At 33.7% G+C, this 23956-nt stretch overlaps 1 protein-coding gene across 2 annotated transcripts in view; it reads right to left on the reverse strand.

The window, feature by feature from the left end:
* The window catches only part of LOC113493360 (synaptic vesicle glycoprotein 2C-like), a 41508-nt gene extending 18077 nt beyond the window's left edge, over nt 1-23431 (reverse strand). The window contains exons 1-2 of one of the 2 annotated variants that reach the window (XM_026871303.1): nt 23298-23431; nt 8254-8307 (exon numbers count right to left, since the gene is read on the reverse strand). In XM_026871303.1, coding sequence (XP_026727104.1) covers nt 8254-8307; nt 23298-23313 — 70 coding nt within the window. In that variant the 5' untranslated portion in view covers nt 23314-23431. The other variant, XM_026871304.1, reaches the window with a different exon arrangement.
* Nucleotides 23432-23956: the final 525 nt, after the last annotated feature.

The following is a 23956-nucleotide window of genomic DNA, read 5'->3' on the forward strand; positions in this document are numbered from 1 at the left end:
CTTTATACATATTGTAATGAGGCGGAAAAAGCTACTGATACAACTTGAGAACCGAGGGCAATTTCAAATTTATGGGATTAATTTTTTATCTCTGTTTTCTTCCACTGTCCTGTGGATCTACGTACACTATAATAACTTATTTCTTTCTTTTCTTGTTTTTTAAGACGACTCCCGCACTAAGGATTTCTTTAGATTGATAAACACACGAGGTTTTCACAATAGTTCAAGTCATATGCACAAACACACCCAGACTCAGATCAGGGATCACAGAAACCTACTGAATTACATACCAAGGCAAAAACAGATATACTTTTGCGTTGAAATCATTTTAAAGTTCTTTTTTTTTAATTAAAAAATTTTCATAGTTACCTGTTCTCGTAAAACTGGGTACAAAAATCGGGTAACACTCCTAGTTCACCATAACTATATTGCTACAGGAAGGCAGGAAATATGCTGACAAATGTATCCTCATTAATAAAGGTGGCTTAATTAACAAATTGCTACAGATATCAGGGGCAGAAAACCTTCGGTTCGATTTCCTAAATCGTTATTAAGAATGTTTAATGTCACGCGATCCTATCCACTACGCACCACCGTAGTATTGGGTGTGTCTGATAGTCGCTGGATGCTATAAACCTATTTATGCACGGTTTTCGAGTGGTCTAGGTCACTACCCCAAAACGATAGGATTCCTAGCTAGTTCGATTAAGTAGGCCAAGCTTTTGTGTGCTTTTTCAAAGTTTTTATTTTTATTCTGCTATTTTTAATCACAAAAGCATCCAAAAAAGTAATTTGAAAATCGCTCTAACTGTCTTTGAGTTATGCGTGAAACTGACCTGAATCTATTTTAGATAAAATACAAGTATAACATCGTAACTGGGTTTTTGACGCTGCAATTACTTTTACATAGTTTTCTAAAATGTCTTTAACAGGTAACGGGCTTTGTAATTTACTGTTAATTTTCGTTTCTAAAACGCCATCCACTTAATTATTTACCTTCTACAAAAGCAAGTAAAGAAAGTCAGTGCATTCAAATCCTAAGGCAATCCATGTAATACCTATTAAAAACTCTTTTAAACCCACTATTACGTCACAGAATCAAACATGGAGGCGCGTCTTCCATTTTCAAATGATTCTTCAAAAGAAACAATGAAACAACAACTAATTTACTTTGATCGTAATGTCAGTTTGTTTTGGCGGGAAACTTATTTTCGTTTCACGGCCATCTTGTTTTCAGAACCGTTACATTCAGACCGATACAGACTTTGTGATGAAGCCTTGGCCTGAGTTTTTGAAACATAATTTATTATGAAAGAATTTTATACCTAAATATGTTGACGCGGAGTCTCCCTTTCCAGGTCTGCTTGAAAATATAACTTTAAAATGAACTTTACTTTGGTTCTCCACTATTTTATTGGCGTGTGAGAAATAATATTTTAGTTTTCATGCTCATGTTCATGTTCACCCATTAAAAACTATTTCAAAATCAAAATCAAAAGTCATTTATTCAAATTAGGCTACTAAGTAGCCCTTTTTGAAGGTCAGATTATATTTCACAGGACCCAGTTTCGCCCACCCTTCACCGCTTCCTAAGTGCTTAGATTTATTATAGCCTAAGCACTTAGGAGCATATAATAATACTCAAGTATTTAAATACACCCAATTGACATTGATACTACTTTCTATTATCGTCTATTTTAAAAATAACTTCATTGTTACAACAATATTCTGGTTTTACCTAAATAATCCTGACCTTGATCTAATGTGGATTAACATTTCGAAATATTGATTATTTGCATGAAAATTTACAGCATCAAATATTTTCCAAAAGCGGAGATCAGGTCTCAACTTCTTTGAAGAATATTTTCATATTCATGCACTTATATCGATCAGAAAAAAAACTTGAAAAAAATATATAAAAAGTATCAAAACAGTGCATTTCCAAGTCCATCCCCATCAGCCGCTAATAGGCGACCTTGGTCCGACCTCTGACGTCACGGCCCAGCCCCTATTTAGCTAAAAGCCTGGTCTCGTAATGTAATGACTCCCTCTAATGATGGCCAGCTCAAGGTCAGCCTTGACGAGACAAACTATCGCTAGGGAAGGTAATGACTTTTAAATTGGTTTTCCTATTGGATGGTGGGTATTAATAGATTTGTGCAGTTTGGTTGTGTTTTTAGAAACTTGGTAACTTAGAGTTATCACATCTAAACGATATACTTTAAAGTTTGTAAAAATAGTCAAATTATATCAGAACATTAGTTTCCCATGTATCGACCTATATACTGTTTTTCTTTTCTTCGCAAGAAATGTTTAAGCACTACTGCACAATAGGAGGAGTGTATATTAAAACCTCAACATGTAAAACTTAGACATAGAAAAGTGCAAAACCAAACACGAACCTTTTCATTCTTGAAATCGCTCAAAGCGATCATTGGGTAAGAGAGTGAGATATTACAATCAAAGAAAATTTAAAAACAACATAATGCAAGCAAACGCAATCAAGTAGAGAACATACCAGTTTAAAACAACGTTTCACAATCTATTTGTTTAAAAGTCACCCCTTACGTTACGAAGGCTGTACTTATACAAACATAGCTCTACCAATCCTATTGCGCCAGTGTTGGGATTCCCAAACACCATGGATGGGTGGAAAATCCCATCGTCGACAATCATTACTTGCGCCTGTTAGCGCGTCCTGGTGGACGATGGTGGCACTAAATATTATGTATATGTAGGGTACTTTTGTAACTGTTTAACGTTATATATTTGTATTTTTGTGAAATGAAAAGTTTTTTAAAAGTTATAGATTGATTTTTAGGCCGAAATATGATAAGTAAGCAGTTGGTGTAAATTAAATTTGAAAGAATCGATAAAATAAGTGTTAAATTTTCTATGCCCGTTTTTTTAAATAACCAGTTAATTATCATAAAATGTATGCTCTGTATTAAAGAGACAAACGTTGTTTTTTAGAGGTAATTTAATTTCTAGTGAATCTTTTCAAAGACCAATTTACTGTAAATATATTCATGACTCTAAGCATTATAGATGTACTTTGAATTTAAGATCTGACAAAACGCCAGAAAAATTCCCTCTTATCACACAACGCACACAAAAATTTATTCATTTAAAACGTTTTGTTTCAAATAACAGACCACGGTTACGGAATGGTCAAAAAGATTTACAATTTGCCAACAAAGAAATATAAACATTGAATGATTGACAGTCCTGCTGTACCCCGATAATATAACTAGGTTTATTGTTAACTAAATGTATGGCGAATAAATTATGTATCGCTTTAAATGTTCCAAGGTCGCCCAAGATAAATGTTGTTTAATTGAAAGAATTTCATGTATTGCTCAAAGCGATAATATTATTGGAAAAAAATTGTGTCAAGTGTAAATAATAGGACTCTCATTTTTTTACTGTTATGTGTTAAATTCTTATTCTTTATGCAAACTAAAGATAAATTGTTACAAATGTTACAATGTTGCAAAATCAATTACTAAATGTTAAGCAAGATAGTTTATCCAGGGCATAAGACGTATCTAACTTAAGGGCCGTGTGTTTAGGCGTAAATAGGGTTAAGCCTATGTCCTGTAGAGGATCTCGTTAAGCTTATTTCATTAGCTACTTGTTTTACTTATTTACGCTTGCTTTTTTACTTTCCATATTGGCTGTTTTGGAAAATCATCATTAAAAGGTTGCAAGGGAAAATTCAAGTGCAATTGATAACTAGCAAAGACTTGCAACAAAATATTTATTTTTGAAAGGTGAATGAGCGGTGTTAAAGTTTAACCTAAGTAGGACAACGTGTGCATAACAAACCCTTGAAAAATTATCAGGTTCGCTTCCTCACAATGTTTTCCTTTAGCCTTTTTTCGAGAGATCATTGCTTTGTAATACGCACATGAATCCAAAAAGGCCAGGTGTATTACGGGATTTGAACCTACAACCTTTAAATTGGCAATCCAACAGTCATACCACTATTCTATCAGATTCGTTACTAATGAGAAATAATTCTAAATAAACATTACAACGGTTTTCACGATCTGTTTGCATATAATTCTCCATTTTATATCGTGAGTTTACATACAATCCGACGTCGTTGGTGGGTAGGCAGACAGTCAGGTAAACACCAGGTGGCTATTTTTAATTGGTATGCCGCAGGTGGGATGATTCCCGCTCAGCTGTAATTAGTATTGAGATTGGTATACCAAGCTTTTATGAGTGAATTTTGCAGTATTTTTGTGAGTTGAAAATGTTAAACTAATAATAATAACCGTAAAACATAACGGTTTACAAATACCTATATATTTTAAAGGTGGGGATTCATCTTTTTTTCAGTTGTAAATCTTACTGCACGGATAGCCTAGTGGACGAGGTCACCACGCCAAACCCACAGCAGTACAAGCATTTGTGTAGTCCATGAATACTTGTCCTGAGTTCGGGATTCTTTGTGAATGTGATTGAAATATTTGTGAAACATAGTTTTTCTGAATTCAAAGATTCATCTTAAGTGTTAATTGTTTTAATGCTAACTAATCTATGTGTGTTATTATTAAATTTTTACTCCATTCTATAATCTTACATTTAGGCAAGAACTATACTGAAAGCCAACTCTGAGCTTTGGGAAAATGCTATAAACGAAAAGAAGAAAGAGTGAGAGTGAGAGAGAGAGTCATCAAATAAATCCATACTATGTGTACTACCTCCCTGACATCTGCACCCAGATAACATAAAATTGAAATTTAAAAGCGTATTTCAGTACTCAGTATCATAAAGGAAAACTGCAGTCTCACTTTCTGAGGTTTCCTTTGTAACGTGGGAGCGTGTTCCCGCGCAATTTAATAATGTCGCGTGCGTAGGCGCAGGGTCAACGACCTCGTAATCTGCTCCAGATTTAACTAGAAATAAATAAAAAAAATAATGACTTGATAATGCACACCAAATGTTATTTATTTATTTCTGTAGAGAAATGTTACAAAATAATTTTATGATTTTTATAAGTAAAACGGATTTTTTTTCCATGGCACGACTGTAAATTTTTTTACAGATGATGGTAATACTCGTCATACTGTTATGGTTATTACAAAATACAGTAATAATACAGATCGGTCGAGGTTAAACGTCGGTGGTACGGTTATAAATTCGATTGGTCACCATTTGCATTTGCAAATTTGTTTTTCGCAAGTCCAGTTCGCATTTGTCCGGCTTTTGTAAACTTTATATCGAAATATATATTTTTTAAGAATGCCATAATGTTATGCCGTTTTCGTAGACAAACATTGGCGAAAGGAGACTTCTATACCCAACCGTGGGTTCAATTTTAGTAAAGAAAATGGTTTGAAGACTTAAAATTATTACGAGTATTTTCTTGTACACGTTATTTTAGCATTTTTCTTCTCAGTATTTATAATTCTATTGATTCTAGTACTATAGTGTCTTATTGTTCGATCTCGACTGTTATAAAAAGATTTTTTATTGATATTTTATTGCAGTGAGTTGACCTTTCTAGGTTATTAAGTTCAATTCATCTTTATGTTTTCCTCACTACTCAATTGTGTCTAGAATTCTAGATTGGTTTGTACATTTATATAATGTTCTTGACATGGAATCGAACCCGGGACACGTAGCGCACCTACTTGCTTACCACACACCTATCCCTGCAATCTAAATTCTATTATTTACTTTTACACATAGCTAGATATGCGACCCAATTTTTTTGTCAGAATAATGATAATTCTGCAATTATGCCAGAGACATCATTTTTATTACCGAGAAATATTATTTTCTCGACCTAAATTCGAATAATTTCAGTATTTTCCTGCCAATGTTTGTTATAATTTATGATAGACTGTAAACTGTTTTGACGACTTCTCCTAATTATTATGAAATAGACAGATTAATGATTTTGTGATTGCCGTCAAACTTCTCTAAAATATGAGTGCAACTGGGCAAAACGATTATACATCGTCGTAAAATAAATTATAAATTTTAAAAACACAAAATAATACATTACAATTTTTAAGAACAACTTACAAATAAGTTTATTTTGAAGACAACATACATAGCTCAAGTGTCTTTCTTTTTTTTTATATACTATTTAATTACACCAGAAAACTAAACGCCTTAATTTAGTAAGTCATTTAGTAACCTTAATTTAGTAACCTCTCGCAACTATGAAAACACAATCAACCTATTTTTTTCACAATGAACGTTCATGTTCAAATTACGTTATATTAGACAGTGCCGTTAACACACATCCTAGACACAAGTAAGGTCGAAACTACGAGACAAGGTAGATGTAATTCGTCATCGTATATAAATAGGCCGGCGCTCCCCTCTAGCCTGCAGGGATTGGTCCGGCGTGCCACGCTGTAAAGCCTTCGGAATGATAGCTGATAGCTAAAGCTGTTTCCGGGTATCCGAATTGTTTTGTTCATTACGTTATGGAGATATTGAGAGATTAATTATGTAATAATAATTAATGGAAGGACATAATAATTGTTTAAAAGTGTCTTGTGTCTAAAAGTGAAATAAATCGTTTTAAGTTTGCTTTTTAATTCTGTTGAAATTACTATTGTATTGTTTAGTAGATGTATGTGTTACTACATGAAAATATGTTTTTTCGTTTTTCAAAATGTTTTAGGTTATTTGCTTGTTTGTTGGAAAGCTCTAGAAGTGGTCTATAGTCACTGCGCAATTCTCTGCATACTGAGGTTACTTTATGACAAAAAAGTAAATCAATGTTAAACAGTTATTTCGACAAGCTCTTAAACAAACTTTGTAAGTTTTCGTTATGTTTGTCAAACCAAAAACAAAAAAATATTAAACCCAATAACCTAATAAATTTAAATTTATTAAACTCTGCTGAAATACAAGGAAAGAGATACATTTGACTTTCTTCACTAGATTTACTCTGTATTCAATATGCGTTCTATTAGAGTTATGTAAATTTTAGCTAATTTAGGAACTTGGCAGCTAAAATGTTTTTATTATTTGAAAACGAAATGGTAGTTAAATTATTATTACTAAACTACAGTAACGTAAATAACAAACTTCAAACGTTATGGCTTAATTTTGGCGGATTGTGTTTCGCTTTATATGACCATTTTTAATCTCCAAAATAATGAATCCGACTCATTAGACTGATTATTAGTGTCTAGCAACAGGTTTAAGAAGCTATTAAAGATTACTGATTCTGTATTTTGAAGTATAAAGTAATGACAGACAGGTATTCAAATATTTTCAACTCGTCTTTAGTTAAGTTGCGATTCAATATGTATAAGCTTTGAGCTCTAGAAAATACCCATTCGCTCTCTGTTTCGAACATATCATTTATATGACTTATGTCGACTCAAGATTTTTGTTTAAGTATAAAATTACGACAATCCACAAAAAACCCGTTTAACAAATACTGAACTTCATAAAAATCTCCTTAACATTTCAATAAGCCTCCAATCAATTTCAGTTATCGCCGCGCTTGTAGGTAAGCGGGAAAACCCATCGTTTATGGCTCGATCGATAGCTTTTCGTCTAGCCGACAAATAGGCCGTCTGGACCGGTAAACCAATATCCTGGGGTATGCCCCTCGGTGCGTGGATTAAAGGTCTTGATAAAGCGAAGATTTATGGCCTAATTAACGGGCAACGAAAGCAACAAGTCTAAGGAGTATTTTTGTCGTGTTGCTAATGTGACGCCATTTTCTCTATCTCTTCTTGTTAGTATTTTAGAATTCATTGATGACCTGTATTCATAATTTCCACGAACATAATTTGAGTTTGTGCATGCGAAGCAGAGGACAGTATGTATATAATACGATGCCTCTTTGCCAGCCCGTCAAAAACTACTACTTTATTGTGATAATTTACAAATACCGGTCTCGAAGATTTTGAATATTAAACCAGCTGTAAGGGTTATTAAAAAAATATCCAGCCCGAAAAAGGTGTGATTGTGCTATATATAATATGTTATTTGATGGATCTCTTCCCGGCGTGGTGCTAGGTAGTCTTAACAACGAATCACAGCTGACGCATAGCAAAATGTCATACTGTCTTAATCATTGTCAAATAGAATGTAGGGACAAACATTTATGAACATCACTTACTTGAGCATCGGTCTAACATGCGACTTTTAACCTTGCACACGACAATACCCTTACCTTGTTCAAAGTACCAAGTAATAAAAAGACGAAACGTGTCTCCTTTAGGCGTGTTCTATAAATAAGTTGTTGTTGTTGTGGTCACTCACCGGCGTGGTGCAGGGCGGTCTCGAAGGGCGCGCGCTGGACTCGCTCCTTGCTCTCTGCCAACAAACGTTCGAGTATTAATACATGATACGACGTGCCAACAGCTGATCTCAGGCAAAGGGAACGCTGAGACAATTCAACAAGTTTATACAAGGGATTTCATATACATCGGAAGTACTTTTATTACTTGAGATCGAATTTGGATTATTCCTATAGAACTCTTTGGACTGGTTGCTGGTCTAGTGGTTTATGACTTTGGCGGCTATTCCGGAAGTCGTCGGTTCGATTCCCGCCGAGGACAAATGTTTGTGTGATGAGCACGATTATTTGTTTTGTGTCTGGAATTCTGGATACAATTAATCTAAGATACAAAAAGGTGTTTAATAATGAGAATATCTATAAGTTGTTCGAGTAGTTTTAAAGTCTTTGTTTATTTTGAAACTCTGTTCGTGTGAATGGTTTAAAAAACCTTTGAATTACTTTAAAAAAAATAGTTTGAATAAGTTGCATAAAAGCAAGGTAAATACTGAATCTTAAAACTAGGCCGAAAAAAATACTTTAATAACACTGTTTACATATGACACAAAACTAAACTCTGACACAACTTTAAACTCAACACAATTTTCAAACACATAAGTAAGACAAAACTAAACAAAAATCCATCATTTTCTTTCATATTTCTAGCAGGGAATCTGTAAAACAGAAACCACTTAACTTCACATTGACAGTGCGCAGGAGTGCCGCCTACCCGTACTAACCCAATTCTTCTCAAACGTACGGTATTTGGGAAAGGTCAGGGAACTCTGAATTGCTATTTATTTATAAACAACGTTTTGTTAATAGTGCTACAGAAATTCTGTTAACTGGGGTAATGTAAACAAGTCATTTATCAATACTTATAAGTATATCATTGTGCATATATTTTGTTTCGAATGTAGCAAACTCGCGAATGACGCATATGTGCGCAAGGTGGCAAGTTCGAAACCAGGTAAATACTGATACAATTATTTAAAGCTTTTTTGTATTTTTTTTATGATTTTCTTTTGACTATTGAATAAGCCTGAAGTGAAAATCGTTATCAAGCAAATAAGTAGATGTCTTCGGGTATCAATGGGTCAGTTACAAAATTATATAATTATAATAAATAGATATATGTATTTATTACGTATTATTTTCGTAACATTGGCACCAATAAATAGTAACCCAAACAATTCTGATAACCTTATAAAAACTATCATTTAATTGCAACTTTGTTTACAAATTCAGTGAATGATCGATTACAGTCCGTTTACACATTATTTAATTTATACTAGATAACTGTCAGATTAAAAGTCAATAAACTTATGTATATGACTCATAATATAGTACAGAATCTGATAGCCAACGTCACTTAAAATAACATAACATCAATTAATACTGTTAATGAGGTAACTATAGGTGTTTCTAATAATGTAATAAAATAAAATATCCTATAAATTTAACACAACGCCATCAAGTCTCCAACTAAACAGGGTTTGTATTATGAGTACTAGACAACTGACAAACGTACCTATATATATCTAAATACATAATATTAGATAAATTACACTCAGACACGAAAAAAATATCAGTTCATCGCACAAACATTATGTTCCAGGTGGGAATCAAACCCACGACCTCTGGTGCAGCAGTCAGGGCCACTAACCCCTACACCAGGAATAGAACTTTCTTCGCAATTCGAAGCATTCTTAATAGTTTACTGTTTGGTATGATAATTTTCCATCCAAGGCAAGAAAAAATATATTTATAATTTCCCCATTATTTTACTATTTTTCTTATAGCTCTGACTACCCTTTTAAGTACGGTATGCGTAAGTAACATGAAAATCTACCACTCATATACGTTATGGTAATAAAATGTATCGCGTCGCCGCGCGCCGCCGCGCCGGCCGCGGGAGACTTGTTATGACTTAATGTGGTGACTGTTATGTGTGTTGTGTTTAATAAAGGATTCCTTTAAAATACACAACTAACTAGTTTTGTTCTTAGTTAGAATATTACTTCATAAATCTGTATATTATAAGGTGAAATGTTTTGAAGTTACGCGTCGACAGAAATTTTCAGGATGGGTATTAACGCAGACGTTTCTAATGCTGGCGACAAGTTCTTGGAAACACAGTGAAACATGACATGTGTTCACGTTAATTCAATCCCACCAAAAACATTAAATGTAAAAAAATGCCAAGTCTCTCGATGCAGTCTTTCCATCGTAAAAAGTTTTGAGATCTCATAGAAGCCAAGTCCTATTCAAAATATTTTGTAGTTATAAATCAACATTTAGTAATTGTATCAATAGTTTTCTTTATATTATAATTATAGTGACTTGGCAACGAGCACAAGAAGAAACAAATAAAACGGCATATTTGTAGGAGTTGAAAGTTACACACACCGCATGCGTAAACATTAATATCACAAAATTAATTTTCTTTTGGTTTATCCGTGTCGTCCCAACCGAATTTCGGCAACGGCAGTCAGTCTTAGTGTACTCTCGATTCATTTACTTTCATAAAGCGATGGCCCGTTGGAGCATGTAGTCGGTAGTGACCATCATGATTCACACATAACAAATAATCTGATCACTGGTCTCGTCAGTAACATTTGCACATAATTCCAGGCATCAAGCAGCTTTTAATTTGTGCTCATTGCCAAGTCACTATAATTATAATATAAAGAAAACTATTGATACAATTACTAAATGTTGATTTATAACTACAAAATATTTTGAATAGGACTTGGCTTCTATGAGATCTCAAAACTTTTTACGATGGAAAGACTGCATCGAGAGACTTGGCATTTTTTTACATTTAATGTTTTTGGTGGGATCTCATTTATTTTTTGTAAGTGTATTTCTTTCTTTTTTTTTAGGTGTCATAATTTCTAGGACTTCAGCTACTGCTTTGCTTAGAACCCATTCTCTATCTCTTTTGTTTCTTCTCTGAGACTTCGTTACTTCTAATGTAAACAAGCTTAAACTTATATATATATATGCATATATATATCTACTAACTTACAAACTATAGCTAAACTAAACTAAATAACACGTAAAGTTCTCCGAATATCAATTATCACTACAATATTTTTTAGTTTCGAAATGGTTTTTCATAGACAGGTGGCGCTATCAAATGAAAATTATCGAATTATTCTGAAGTACTACTTAGACTGCGCTTTGTAACGAAACCATAGCGCGATTCAGACACGTACAACGCCATCTATCGAGCGCGCATACAATATTTATCGCAATACAATGGAGTTTTAGCTTTATTAATTTAATGAATTATGAATTTTATGTATTAATTTGTATTAATGATAGTCTGTGTATTACATTTATATTATTCTTTTCTATTCTATGTATGTATTCATCCAATTGAATAGGTACTTAAACAACGAACAAAGTTAACAATGCAGTCAAAATCCATACATAATGTTCTTGCCAAACCGCATATATAAAATTGTTTTCTATGGCATATTATTTTTTAATGTTTTTATAATTTTTCCTTTATATGTGGCTAAGGACCTATCTTGGTGCAAAATTTGAAGTTTCTAAGTCTGCTAGAAGTACCTTAGATTTTTGATGATCTGTCAGTGAGTCAGTGAGTGACAAAATGGTGTAACTTTGATCGACCGTAACTCCTAAACCATTAATTCAATTGGCATGTAATTTCGAACTTAAGCTTGTTCTAATGCCTACTATTATTCCCCGAAAAGCTAAACTCCTAGCTTTGTCCACGTCGAAGATACAGGGGGGGCGAAACAGCCGCGAATCGCTTCGAGAAAAGATGGTACGGCCGTGCCCGTTTTGCTCGAGACTTGGCAGGGGCACTGCCGTGCCCTCAGATATAACAATGTCGTGACAAACGTCCTGATGAGAAATCCCAAGAAAAACCATTTCTCTGAAACATCTAACATTTTAAGCAAAATTCCGAGTGATTTTATATACTATCAACTATTCGAAACTATAAAACTAAAAATCTTAATTACAATAGTTTATTCCCAAAAAAACAAACATGATCTTTACAGAGCACATTATAACACACAGCACATTCTAGAAGCAGCTATCTAGCGCGACCTTCTGCTAAATATATAACTGTCCCTACAGTCTACACTCACCGCGACACGAGCGCCGATATTTTAGACCAAGAGCTCTGTCAATGACAGCACTGTCTAGGTCGCGATAGCATTACACGAGGTCACTGAACTTGTAGAAAAATATAGCTGACTATTCTTTATCCTATATGTGGAGTGACTTGTATATTTGACTTCTTTTCATCTTTTGAAAATCGTTAACTATTTTAATGCATGTGTTGCGGAGGTTATTTTACAAACTTTCAAGTTACAAACACAAAGACTTTGGAACTTGCAAAGTCTCAGGATAAGCATTTGTAGACCACACAAACGTTTACACTACGCGAGGATCGAATCTGCGACGCGTCGCGCGCATTAGCCTTGGCGTGGCGACATCAACCAGTCAAACTCAGTTATGTGCTGTCTTGCAGCTGGCCAAAGGAACCTTCTTTTTTATATTACTTCCAACTCTTTGGTGTGGTGGACTTTTCGTACAAACAAATATCATATTTGTGTACTTGCCTCTTTCTCAAAATTCCCTTTAATTTTCGACTCGAGTCCTGATAACTGTATCTTGGTACCTGAACAATATACGTGCAACTTGACCTCCATAACGATCATAATATACTCCAACAAAGAGAAATGGTAATTTTCAGGAAAATATTCAATGTCAGTATAACGATTACTTAACCATCACAATACCAGCATGAAACCATAAATATTATTAATTATTTTTTAATTATTTCCTTCATACCATTTACGTTTGTGTAATCTTTATTGCACTTCATATTTTATGACCTAAACTGGCGAGAAACTGCAACATCGATTTTTATAAAATTTCTCATGGAGAAACTTAGTCGAGAAGTGTACAAGTCATAAAAGAACATATATTTTAATTGGTAGCCGACCTCAACATAGTTGGGAAAAGGGAAAAGGCCGATGATGATGATGCATTGACGATTTTTATATTCCAAGGCAGACGAACAAGAAGAAAACAGATTTTTAAATCATTTATTTAAAAATAAAAACAGTTTTCCTTCTCCCTTTGTCACAACGTAATGAGATAAGAAAGAACATGTAACTATAAAAAAAGTCACATTTTTAATTGCATGCGTCAGGATCGAATCCGCAATCATCAAAATCCATGCGTAGCACAGCAAGGCACAAGGCACAGAACATAAAACAATTTTCCATTACAGTAAAATCATTGTCAGTGCCCAGTGTTACAAGTAAATCTATGATATAATAAAATAACGTCACATGTCAACTTTTCTGCCAAAACAACAATAACGAATGTCTTAATCCATTAACGATAACGTCAAGACACTAAGAAAGCCCTATATTCCCCCTTGATGGACCTAAAAGGTATTGAAAACACCATTGTGTAAATACATGAATAAAGGGCATCTTTGTAATGGATACGTCCTACAGTCCATACATTTTGTAGGACAATGGGTGTGAGATCATACACCCCCCCCTCCCCCTTAACCTCATGAGTCATACTCATCTCAGCGGGGGTGGAAATGTCATGACCTATGGTACTATAAAATGTTACATGAGACTTCCAAGTTACTAACTTATCAGGTTATGCACAGAACCTTATAAAAATATATTGTTCTTTCATCGTAAGAAGTAAATACTTGGAATAACTCTACTTTGATAAAAAACTTATGTAAGTTTTTGGGCATATTCTCATTAGGGTATTCCTCGCTAGGTGCCTCGCTAGGACAACTTTTCTTAGAAGAAAAACGGAAGTGCTACGTATAGAAGTTTTCGTAGACCAGCTAACCTGATCTTTCGAAACAGTACCGCAAAACGAAAATCTTTATTTTCCCAAATAGCATGAGAGTGATGCAATCTACGAACGACTGTGACAAACAAGTTAATCAGAATCATCTTCACCGAGAACTGTAACCGTCTGTTGATCCGGCGGCACCCCTTCATCTTAAATTAATCCTTGCACACACCAGTCAACAGCAATCAACGTTAATTGTCATCTATCTTCTCACTGCTCAACAAAAACCACAAAGATGCAGCTCAACACTCAAAACAATCGAAAAAAACCAGTTCGAACCAGTTAAATCCAGTCGTATCCAGTTTAAACTAGCTTAAACTGGTGGTTACCGGATTTTAATGGGTGACAATGATTTTGTGTCAGTTTGTTTGATTGATTGAATAGGAGTCGATGATCATTTATATGATGATTGAATATTATTTCAAGTGAATTGATAATGGCTTTCAGTGCAACATTGTAATATTTATTTCGAATTGTGTAATATTTGCAATTGAGAGTAGTGATTCTGCTATTGCACAATTGTTTTTTTTATTAAGATCTTCAAGAGTCGAATATTCAACTCCAATGTAGTTTTCAAGGAGGTTTTACTTAAGGAAACTCTGAACACAAAGGAATTACTTACTTCAGAAAAACTAAAATGGTACCTAGAATTTCGTCTGTTGTAAGTGTGATAGGTTATTTTTTCAAGAAACACTGCCATCAGGCTTGGTCTAATAACGCATTCTCTTACCTAACAATCCCTTTATTATACTCATGTGTAGACCTTCTCAAATTGTTACATTTGTGTCCATCAGATCATCACAAATCAAGTACAACATACAAAAAGATTATCTACATCATCAAAGCACTAATAGTCACGTAGGTAACATTCGTCATGACCTAGACAATAGATTTCTCGGAATGTTATTAACTAAGAAACAATTAGAAAAATATTCCGCTTCAGATCAATCAGAATAGAAAAGAATGCATAAATTAACCAAACTTATGTAACACTAATTACTCGATAGAGTAATTAATAAAGTGTATTTCATGTTGTCAAGTTTAACTATTTTTTATATAACTGACTTGCTTGTTAAAGAATTCAAGTTCTCTGTGTTATTACCATGTTTATAATAGTAGTACAGTTTAAAATGATGAATAATAATAAAATGAACACGAAATATATGTATGTACATGTATTAAAAACAATGAAATCCTGATGTCCTATCCAGCGATTGAGTTTCCAATCCAAAACTAACAAGCCAAAGAGATCTAAGATCAAATAAAGATAATCAAAATAGTTAAGACAACAGATGTTGGATAGTCTTTAGTTCTTCATTGACGTTCATTTTAAGATGGAAAACCAAAAAGAGTGGTACAGTGAACGGCATTTTAATCTTTGATCTAAGACTTCAAAGTAAGGCAATCACCAATATAGAAAGGAACAAGCATACCACAGCACATAGTTGCGTCTCGGTTATACAATACCACTAACTATCAAAAAATATTAAATACAAATTTTCAGCAAGTCACCACAATACGAAACCTGATAAAACCTCCTCCAACATCAGCTATTAAACTGGTAATAACAAGTTCAAGTGCTCACTCCACCGATTGTATCCAGATTCTCATAACCTGCTGACGTCCTCTACAATGAAGAGATTTATCTAATCGCCTCCATCACCTGGAACCCAGACGCTGATAGGCAGTTCGAGTATTATGTTCTCGCCCGAATAAATACTTTATTAATAGATAGTGGAGCTTGGATCTAGATATAGGTGATAATGATGAAATTTGCACTTGGACTTTTTCTATCAGGCCAGGGCACAAGTTTTGACAGGGCTATAATAACGGGTCACAAGAATTTTAAAGGCTCCTGATTGGAGAAGCTCTTGAGTTGCTGAAGTCCTTAAGCTCTCTGGTGTCAGAAATAGCAAGTGGCGTAATGGAGACAGAAGGTTTTAAAAATGGGAACATAGATAATGATTATGATAAAACATGTTTAAAGTAAAAAAGTAGAAATTATTTGAACATCACATTCTTTCACCGGTGCCACTTCCTCCGAATCTCGGCATCCTTACTAATATTCTAAATGTGAAAATAACTCTGTCTGTCTGTCTGTCTGTTACGCTTTCACGTCTAAACCACTGAACTGATTTTAATGAAATTTGTTACAGAGATAGAGTTGACCTTGAGTTGACATAGGATAGTTTTTATCCCGGACTTTTGAAGAGTTCTCTTGGAAACGCGGGCGAAAAGCTAGTATATTATAAAAGTAAATTTAACTTTGCCTATCCATCTGATTGTAGCTTTATTGTTTTCCGTTGCTTTTTCCATGGCAGACTGTGAGACATCCTGCTACTAAAACTGTCTCACTAACATAAGTATGGATAATAAGTACATAAGTGACCTTGTGTTATGTCAATCGGTAGTTAAACTTTATTTATCTAAAGCCGTCGTTATGTAAACAATATAATTTGTTTACACTAAATGTTAATTGTTTGGGTCACTTTCAGATTATTGAAAGTTTAATGACTTAAATAATAGATTGTGTTACTGGGTATTTGTTACAATTTAATGAAAGGAATACATGATTTGCTTTGATAAAAGATGTTTATGTAACGAATTCGTTTGAGGATTTCTGGGGTCTACTTTTCGAATATTTGAAATTGCAAATCAAACGTCAATTTTCGATATTACAATATAATCATTTGTAAGGTTTATAAAGCAATTTATTGTATCAAGCCCAAATTATTTAAAAACGAAGTAAGAAACACTCCTTTTTTTTCACTTTAAGTAACAAAAAGTAAAGATGTTCAGAAAAAAACGCGAATTTCCAGGTTATCGTAATTTACACACGCAACGCGTAAGTTTGACTGCCTGAAGTTCGGTGGCATTCTTAATGTCTTTAGAGTAAGAATTTCGTATGGAAGCCTGTCCGAATCCTGTCCGATGTCCACATCAATAAGGCAAGTCATTGCTCGTCGTGACGTCATAGGATAACACCCTCCGTGGTATCTGTGACATAGTACCTAGACTACACTATAATCTGATAAAGTATTGTGAACAAAGGGTAATACCATCGTACTGAACTGCGCAGTTAAACTACTAACTTGAATTATCGGGGTTTATCTACGTGAGTATTAGTTCATGTCAGTGAGAAATTGATTTAGGTACCCCAAAAACGGCATTGCCGGCAATAAACGACGGAGTGCCTTCCGAAGACAGAGGAACTCGTTATTGACATACATGGTTACCAATCCATAGATCCACCGCTTTAAAAGTAGCTTAACCTGGGATCGAAAGCACAGTTTCAGGTTCTGTACCTAAAGGGTAAAAATGGAACCCTATTACTAAGGCACCGCTGTTAGTCTGCCTGTATCAGAAGCCACTAAAATCTGACGAATGGCTATAGAGAAAAAGAAGACGAAGAATATGGAGTGTAACGTCAGATGCACTTAAATAGCATGACGTATAAACTGATCAAACTAGTATAACATGGTAAACGACTTCGCTCACGCGATCAATAAAGATGCCCAATTGTTTTCTATTAGTTTCCAGTCTTTCGTAGTGCGATACCGCCGCGAGCCGCCTCATGATACCATAAACAGGGAACTTCTCCTTATATCTCCAAAGTTTCTATGGTGGAGCATTTCACTAGAACATCATAAGAGATGGAGTCTACATCACGTGAGTAACGTTGCAAACTAAAGTTGTCACGTCATGAATTCATTTGTCTTGTAATAACTCAAAAACGGCTGGTCCATTTTTGCCGAGTTTAGTTCTAAAACATTTGTTAAAGTCCCATAAAAGTTCAGTGTTAGTTAAGTCTAACGATGTTTTATATGCTGTTCATTCTTACGCATGTTGATAAAGAATGAACGCAGACTTCTCTACCACAAACCAACGTTATGGGGTTTGTTCATGCTACCAACTACAGGTATAGTGTACATACTGTGCAAGCCACACAGGCACAAGAAGAACTGTTTTCAATCTCTCACTTGTGGTAGGTGCATATATTTTTAGGTGATGTATGATAAAAGACAAAAAAAGAACTATTTTTAATACTTTTTTCAATATCTTTGAAGGTGAGGTTCAAAGTTACTTATGGCTTACATCCATCTACAAACCACCTATAACATTAACAATTAATATTGCCGTACAAAACTCAACCTTACGCAACCGCCATAAAGACTATGTTTTAGACAAAGCACTGCTGACACCTACTAGACGTTAACCAGCTGACAGTGTATTTTAGGAAACGTTACCGAACCCCACAAACAATTAAAATTTCCGCTGTTACATAGATTTTAGTTTTGTTTTGAACAAATTCCTATTCTCTCATTGTTGTATGTAACATAAGATCGTTGCTGCCTGGATTTCTCTAACTGGATCTAAGATTAGTTGTAAAGAGTAGCTCATTGCCTTTCTTGTGGTTTAAGCTATCACCATACTAAATGCTATCAAAATGATTGAGTTAAACCGTGGAAACGTATCATGCCGATAGCTAGGTCGCCAAGGCGACAGACCGAATAGCTTACACATAGTCATAATATTATAGATAAATATTAGAATACATACATATATGGATAATACATAGGTAGCCTGAATTAAAGATCATCATTGTGAAAGACTTTACACGTGTGAATCGGTCTACTATCAGATAATTAATGTCCTAGCTATTTGACAAACAGCATGCTATCTCTTCATGGGAAGAGACCCGGTCATTTTTAAAGGCATACATTGGGACACAGGTCCATTACCAGACTTGTACAATTTTGTGTAAAATAAGATGAGCCATCTGCTAGTAGTCTATATTTACTTGAGTATCTCATGACTAGTACTACCTTACTAGATTCATAGTAGCTATAGGGTATATATGCTGATAGGTAAACGCACCTGACCTTTAGAAGGACACCGCTAAGGTCAGAGTTTGTAGGGCTTCCCGCATTTTTGCTTATATACTAGCGTTTTATATTGATATCTATATAAATAATACGTTTAAGGATTATGAAGAAGATAGGTTAACGAATCTGAGGTACCATTTAATGAGGTACTATAAATAAATGAAATATGAATTAAGACCTATTTCATATTAGTTTCATCATCAAATCCACACTAGACATAGGTCTAAATGAGTTAAGGAATGTCAGAAAATAGCACTTAATTTTTTCGTATATCTAGACTAAAATAGTTTTCAACATCGTCCAATTAATTTAAATATATCTAAACATTTCTCTGATAACGAATTTGTCCTTAAAACAACTAACACACAATGATCTATTTACATAATTATCTAGGAATAAGAAACCTCGTAGCTCAGTCTATTTTTAGAGTAATTTCCTTAACAGCATGAAAACAATCAATTAATATCTAACAGTCCAATAAAGAGTCCGTTGTTTCGCCCAACTGGCGGCCATGACAGTTTTCCTTCTATTTTTATAACAAGACAAGTTCACTCGTATTTATTTGAGCTGGCGACTGTTTTGTTGAGTTTCGTATATCTTTGATGTGTATATTATAAAATGTTTTTATATGTGGCAGACTAACTATATACTTTCATCATCATCATCATCATCATATACTTTTATGAAGGTAACAGAGGAGTTGTATTTTTGAGAAAGATGTCAGTGTTGTAGTTGTAGTGTTGCAGAATAAAGACAGCTGTCAACGTTAGTTTTCATTTGTTAATTAATGTTAATTTGAATCTTGAAATTAACTGTACAAGCACTATCCTAGACCAATAATAGATTGTTGTTATAACTGAAAACCGTAGTTATACCTAGTTCGTTCTAAATAATGTATTATCTCAACCTGCATATCTGCTACACAAGTATTAAATCAAGTCCCTAAACAGTACACACTTCAGGCCGCAGTACATAGGTATGATAAACAAATAAACAATCTCCTAAGAATACCTTGCCGTGTGCCAATAAACATACACTTTGGACCTAAAGTATTATATATCATAATATGTTGTAGAACAATAGCTCCTGAGTTGGACACAAAACATAAGTTCCATGTTTGTGTAGGCGAAATGTGAAAATTTTACTTTTAATGTGTAGAAAAACAACCGTTCACGTGAACGAAAAGAAAAAGCGAAAAGCAATTTGGTTACGTGACAAATAAATTAGTGGGTTTCCCCTCTTACATTTATTTGACTCAAATTAACAAATATATGAATGTTTAACCTTGATCTTTGAATATTTCAAATATGTAGCTATTGCGGTTCATGAGATACAGCCTGGTGACTGACGGACGGATAGACAGCGGAGCCTCAGTAATAGTGATTGGATATTTTTTCGGTTACGGAACCAAAATCTATACGTTGTTATCGTACTTAAAGAAAAATATTGTCTGCCTCTTGAGCGCATTACAGAAAATGACTCAATGTCTCAATTATTACGATCATTGAGACATATCATCATGATATATATCATCTATCATAACTAGTACATGAAAACTTGCCTCGGTGGAAGAGAGACGCACTACACTTCGTAAAGCGGTGTCTCTCTCTTACACACCTGCATTTCGCAATAAAAAATAAGAGCAGATATACAAAAATACGTCAATACAAGGTTACCTAATCAATTTGAACTATTAATTGACTTTTTTGTCCGAACGAAAGGGAGCGATGACTGAACTTATGATAAATATGTAAGTAGCTTCTAGGAATAACATTTTATCATATTTACAAGTTATAGAATGACGAATTACAAATCTCTTTTATTGCGACCTATGGCGTAATCAAAAATATTTTCAAAGGACATAATCGTAGAACCTTCTTCAGATAAAAAGTACTATGACAAATGGGATCGATTTTTATGGGAACAAATGACAGCTATTACAAGTCAAATGAAATAGGAATCAACAAAATTGGTCCATGCAGTCCGAAGCTTTGAGGTAACAAACATTTTGAAAAAGTATCCACAAATTGCGAAGTAGTATACCAGTCCATATATTAGAATAGAAAATGTAACGACTGTTTAGAAAATTACTAGGCGTTGGACAAATAGTTTTGCACGCCATGATTTTTCATTATCACCTTATCGAATCAATGAGAAATATGTCGGCTTATTAATAGATTAAACATGGGTTTTCCTCACTACTTATGCTTAAATTATGCCTATTATGTAATAATATTTTTTTGTAGTATTTGTAAAGCTATCATTTATTTTCGTAGTATTAGATGAAATTAATTACTTAGAAACTTGGAACTTAATGACAGCACAATATGAAACTTTTAAGATAATTACATAAATACCTTTTTAACTGTTATTTCTTAATACATTTCGAATATTCATATTATCGCAGTAACAAGCAATGATGTGCCATCGAAGTAATTTATAATAATTAAAACAATATAAATATAAAAATATTTGCCCTTATTCTTTTATGGCCATTCATTAAGTCTTATCGTGAAAGAGACGTGTTGCTTCCTGCAGTTATTGGTAACACTAGTTTTAGTGCACGAATTTGCCTGTGTATTATTTACTTTTAATATATACCCTAATACTTTACATGGACAGTACATAGAGAGCGAGTTGGAGGTCTACTCGGAACATTTGTCTTGAAATATGACCGTATGAGTTAAGAAAAAGATTAATTAAGCAGGTCTGAAATTATCACCGATAAATTTAAAAAATATATAATTGTAGGTATGTTTTTGTTAGTCTACTTTTATTAAATGAACCCCCAAAACGGGTAAGCGAGAGCGCGCAACAAGTGCTACGAAAGTTCGTAGCTTAATGGCCGTAGCTACGAGTACCTATGTACTCACGAAGGTTTTATGACAATTATGTTCAGTAAATTCTTAATTCCGAAGGCAGAAGTTAGTTATTAGATTGAATAGATGTGTATTGACCCCTAAAAATATAGATCGTTGTGAATGTTTGTAACCGTCTTTAATTATCGCTAAACATAATAATAAAATTAAATGATATATCTATAAAAAAATAAAATTATATATAAGTGCAGTTTGATGATTGCAGCAAAATAAATGCCCACCTTTATTGGAATTACTACCTAACTCTTTACAAAGTTTTATCAAAGTCGATTCAGTAGCTTACCCCTAAAAGCAGCAAACAAACACTTTCGCGTTAACAAGTTTAATAATATAGATTACATAATACACTAAACAATGGCCAATCTAACAGCGTCTCGTATAGTGCCAAATACCGATACTTGGAGCTCTGCCCACCCCAACAGGAAAAATACAGCGACATGATAAACAAACAAAAGAATACAGTATATTATTGTTAATTGTCAATTTGTAATTTATTGCTCGCGATATTCGTAACTTGACGTAAACTGAGTATAAGAGTGATAGGGATACTAGGGGTTTCAATTAGTAGGTATATGATATTTAGATTAATTTATTGATCCCCATTTAAGCCATTAATTCATATATTATAATGTATTTAGTTTTGTCCTCCCATACAAAACTTTGTCAGCTGGATAGTTTTGTATGATTCTGCCTAACAGCGGATTTTTAACAAAGACATTTTTAATTCAAGACACAAAAAAATCTAATTAAACGTTTGTTAAAAAGACGTCAAATCACGTGAATATTTCAAATTGAATACTAAAAAGAATTGGTTTTCTGCTTTCCAACAAAATGAACTTACACAAAAAAATATACAACTATGACACAGTCACAAAAATAACAACATTATATCCAATTAAGCAACCGAAATAACCGGAGTTCCACAGCTGTGTGAAGGTTGTCGCTAAAAGATTGCCAGGGAGTGTCCTGGACTCCTTAATCAATTAACTAATCAGTGACGTCATCGGGACAGACGGAATCTTATCCAACATTGTCGATACAATCATTTCTAGTGCTCTGTGTGTAAATAATTTATTTTCATTTGACTAAATCATTTAATTCTAACGTTTAAACGAAATCTATGTATGTACATAACTTGGTTAGCAACAAAACTAAATTTAATATTTACATTTTATTTGGCTTCTAAGTGGTTTCAATTTTGGGAGAATATTTTTATTTAAAAGAAATAGCAATTCAGAGTTTTTAATTATTAATTTTTTTTCTTTCTCTCTCCCTCAGAATATTTTACACGTCAATAAAAACAACGCAACTGATTCCGAACTTTGTCTACGAGTCAATACAATTCAGAGTAACTTATTAAAAACTACCAAAAAAAGGTAAACTCACCTCCGTGTTCCTCCATAATTAAAACTACCCACTTACACTAGTAAGTTCTAAAACTAATATCACACAAAAATAAATCGTTTATCGACACTTAATTGTTCACAACAATAATAATAAAAAAGTCAAATATTTGAATATTAGAGATCACTCCTTACAATCACAAATAAATTGAATTTATCCCATTTGTTAATTGAATTCGGAAATGTTTAATAATTGAATTTTAATTTGACGCGCGTACGATAAGTCGGCGGCATTGGTTGGGCGTGTGACTGAGCTGTTTGGCGGTCAGGGCGGTACTGACTGCTGTGACTGCTCGCAACGGACTGAAAGGCACATGATTTTATATTATGTAGCTTCGTGTGGCGATAGACCTCTGAAATTGTTGCGCTTTTGTTACTAATCCTTAATATATGAAAGCGCAACTAGTATTTTATCGTTATTGAAACTTAATTTTTAGTTCATATTTATGTTAAGAAATATTATAATCTCTTTCGGTGCTTAAAATATTTCTCGAATTGAATTTTGGTAATATGATAAGTGTAACTTTTTAAGAATAAATTATAGTTTCCGTATTGTTTTAGTAAAAAAAAAAATCACGCTGTGGTACGTTTCATATTTTATCTTGTTTAAACAAAGTAATCATTTCTTTTTATTATTGTGAA

This window comes from Trichoplusia ni, chromosome 4 (genome assembly GCF_003590095.1).
Source record: "Trichoplusia ni isolate ovarian cell line Hi5 chromosome 4, tn1, whole genome shotgun sequence".
Taxonomy (NCBI): domain Eukaryota; kingdom Metazoa; phylum Arthropoda; class Insecta; order Lepidoptera; family Noctuidae; genus Trichoplusia; species Trichoplusia ni.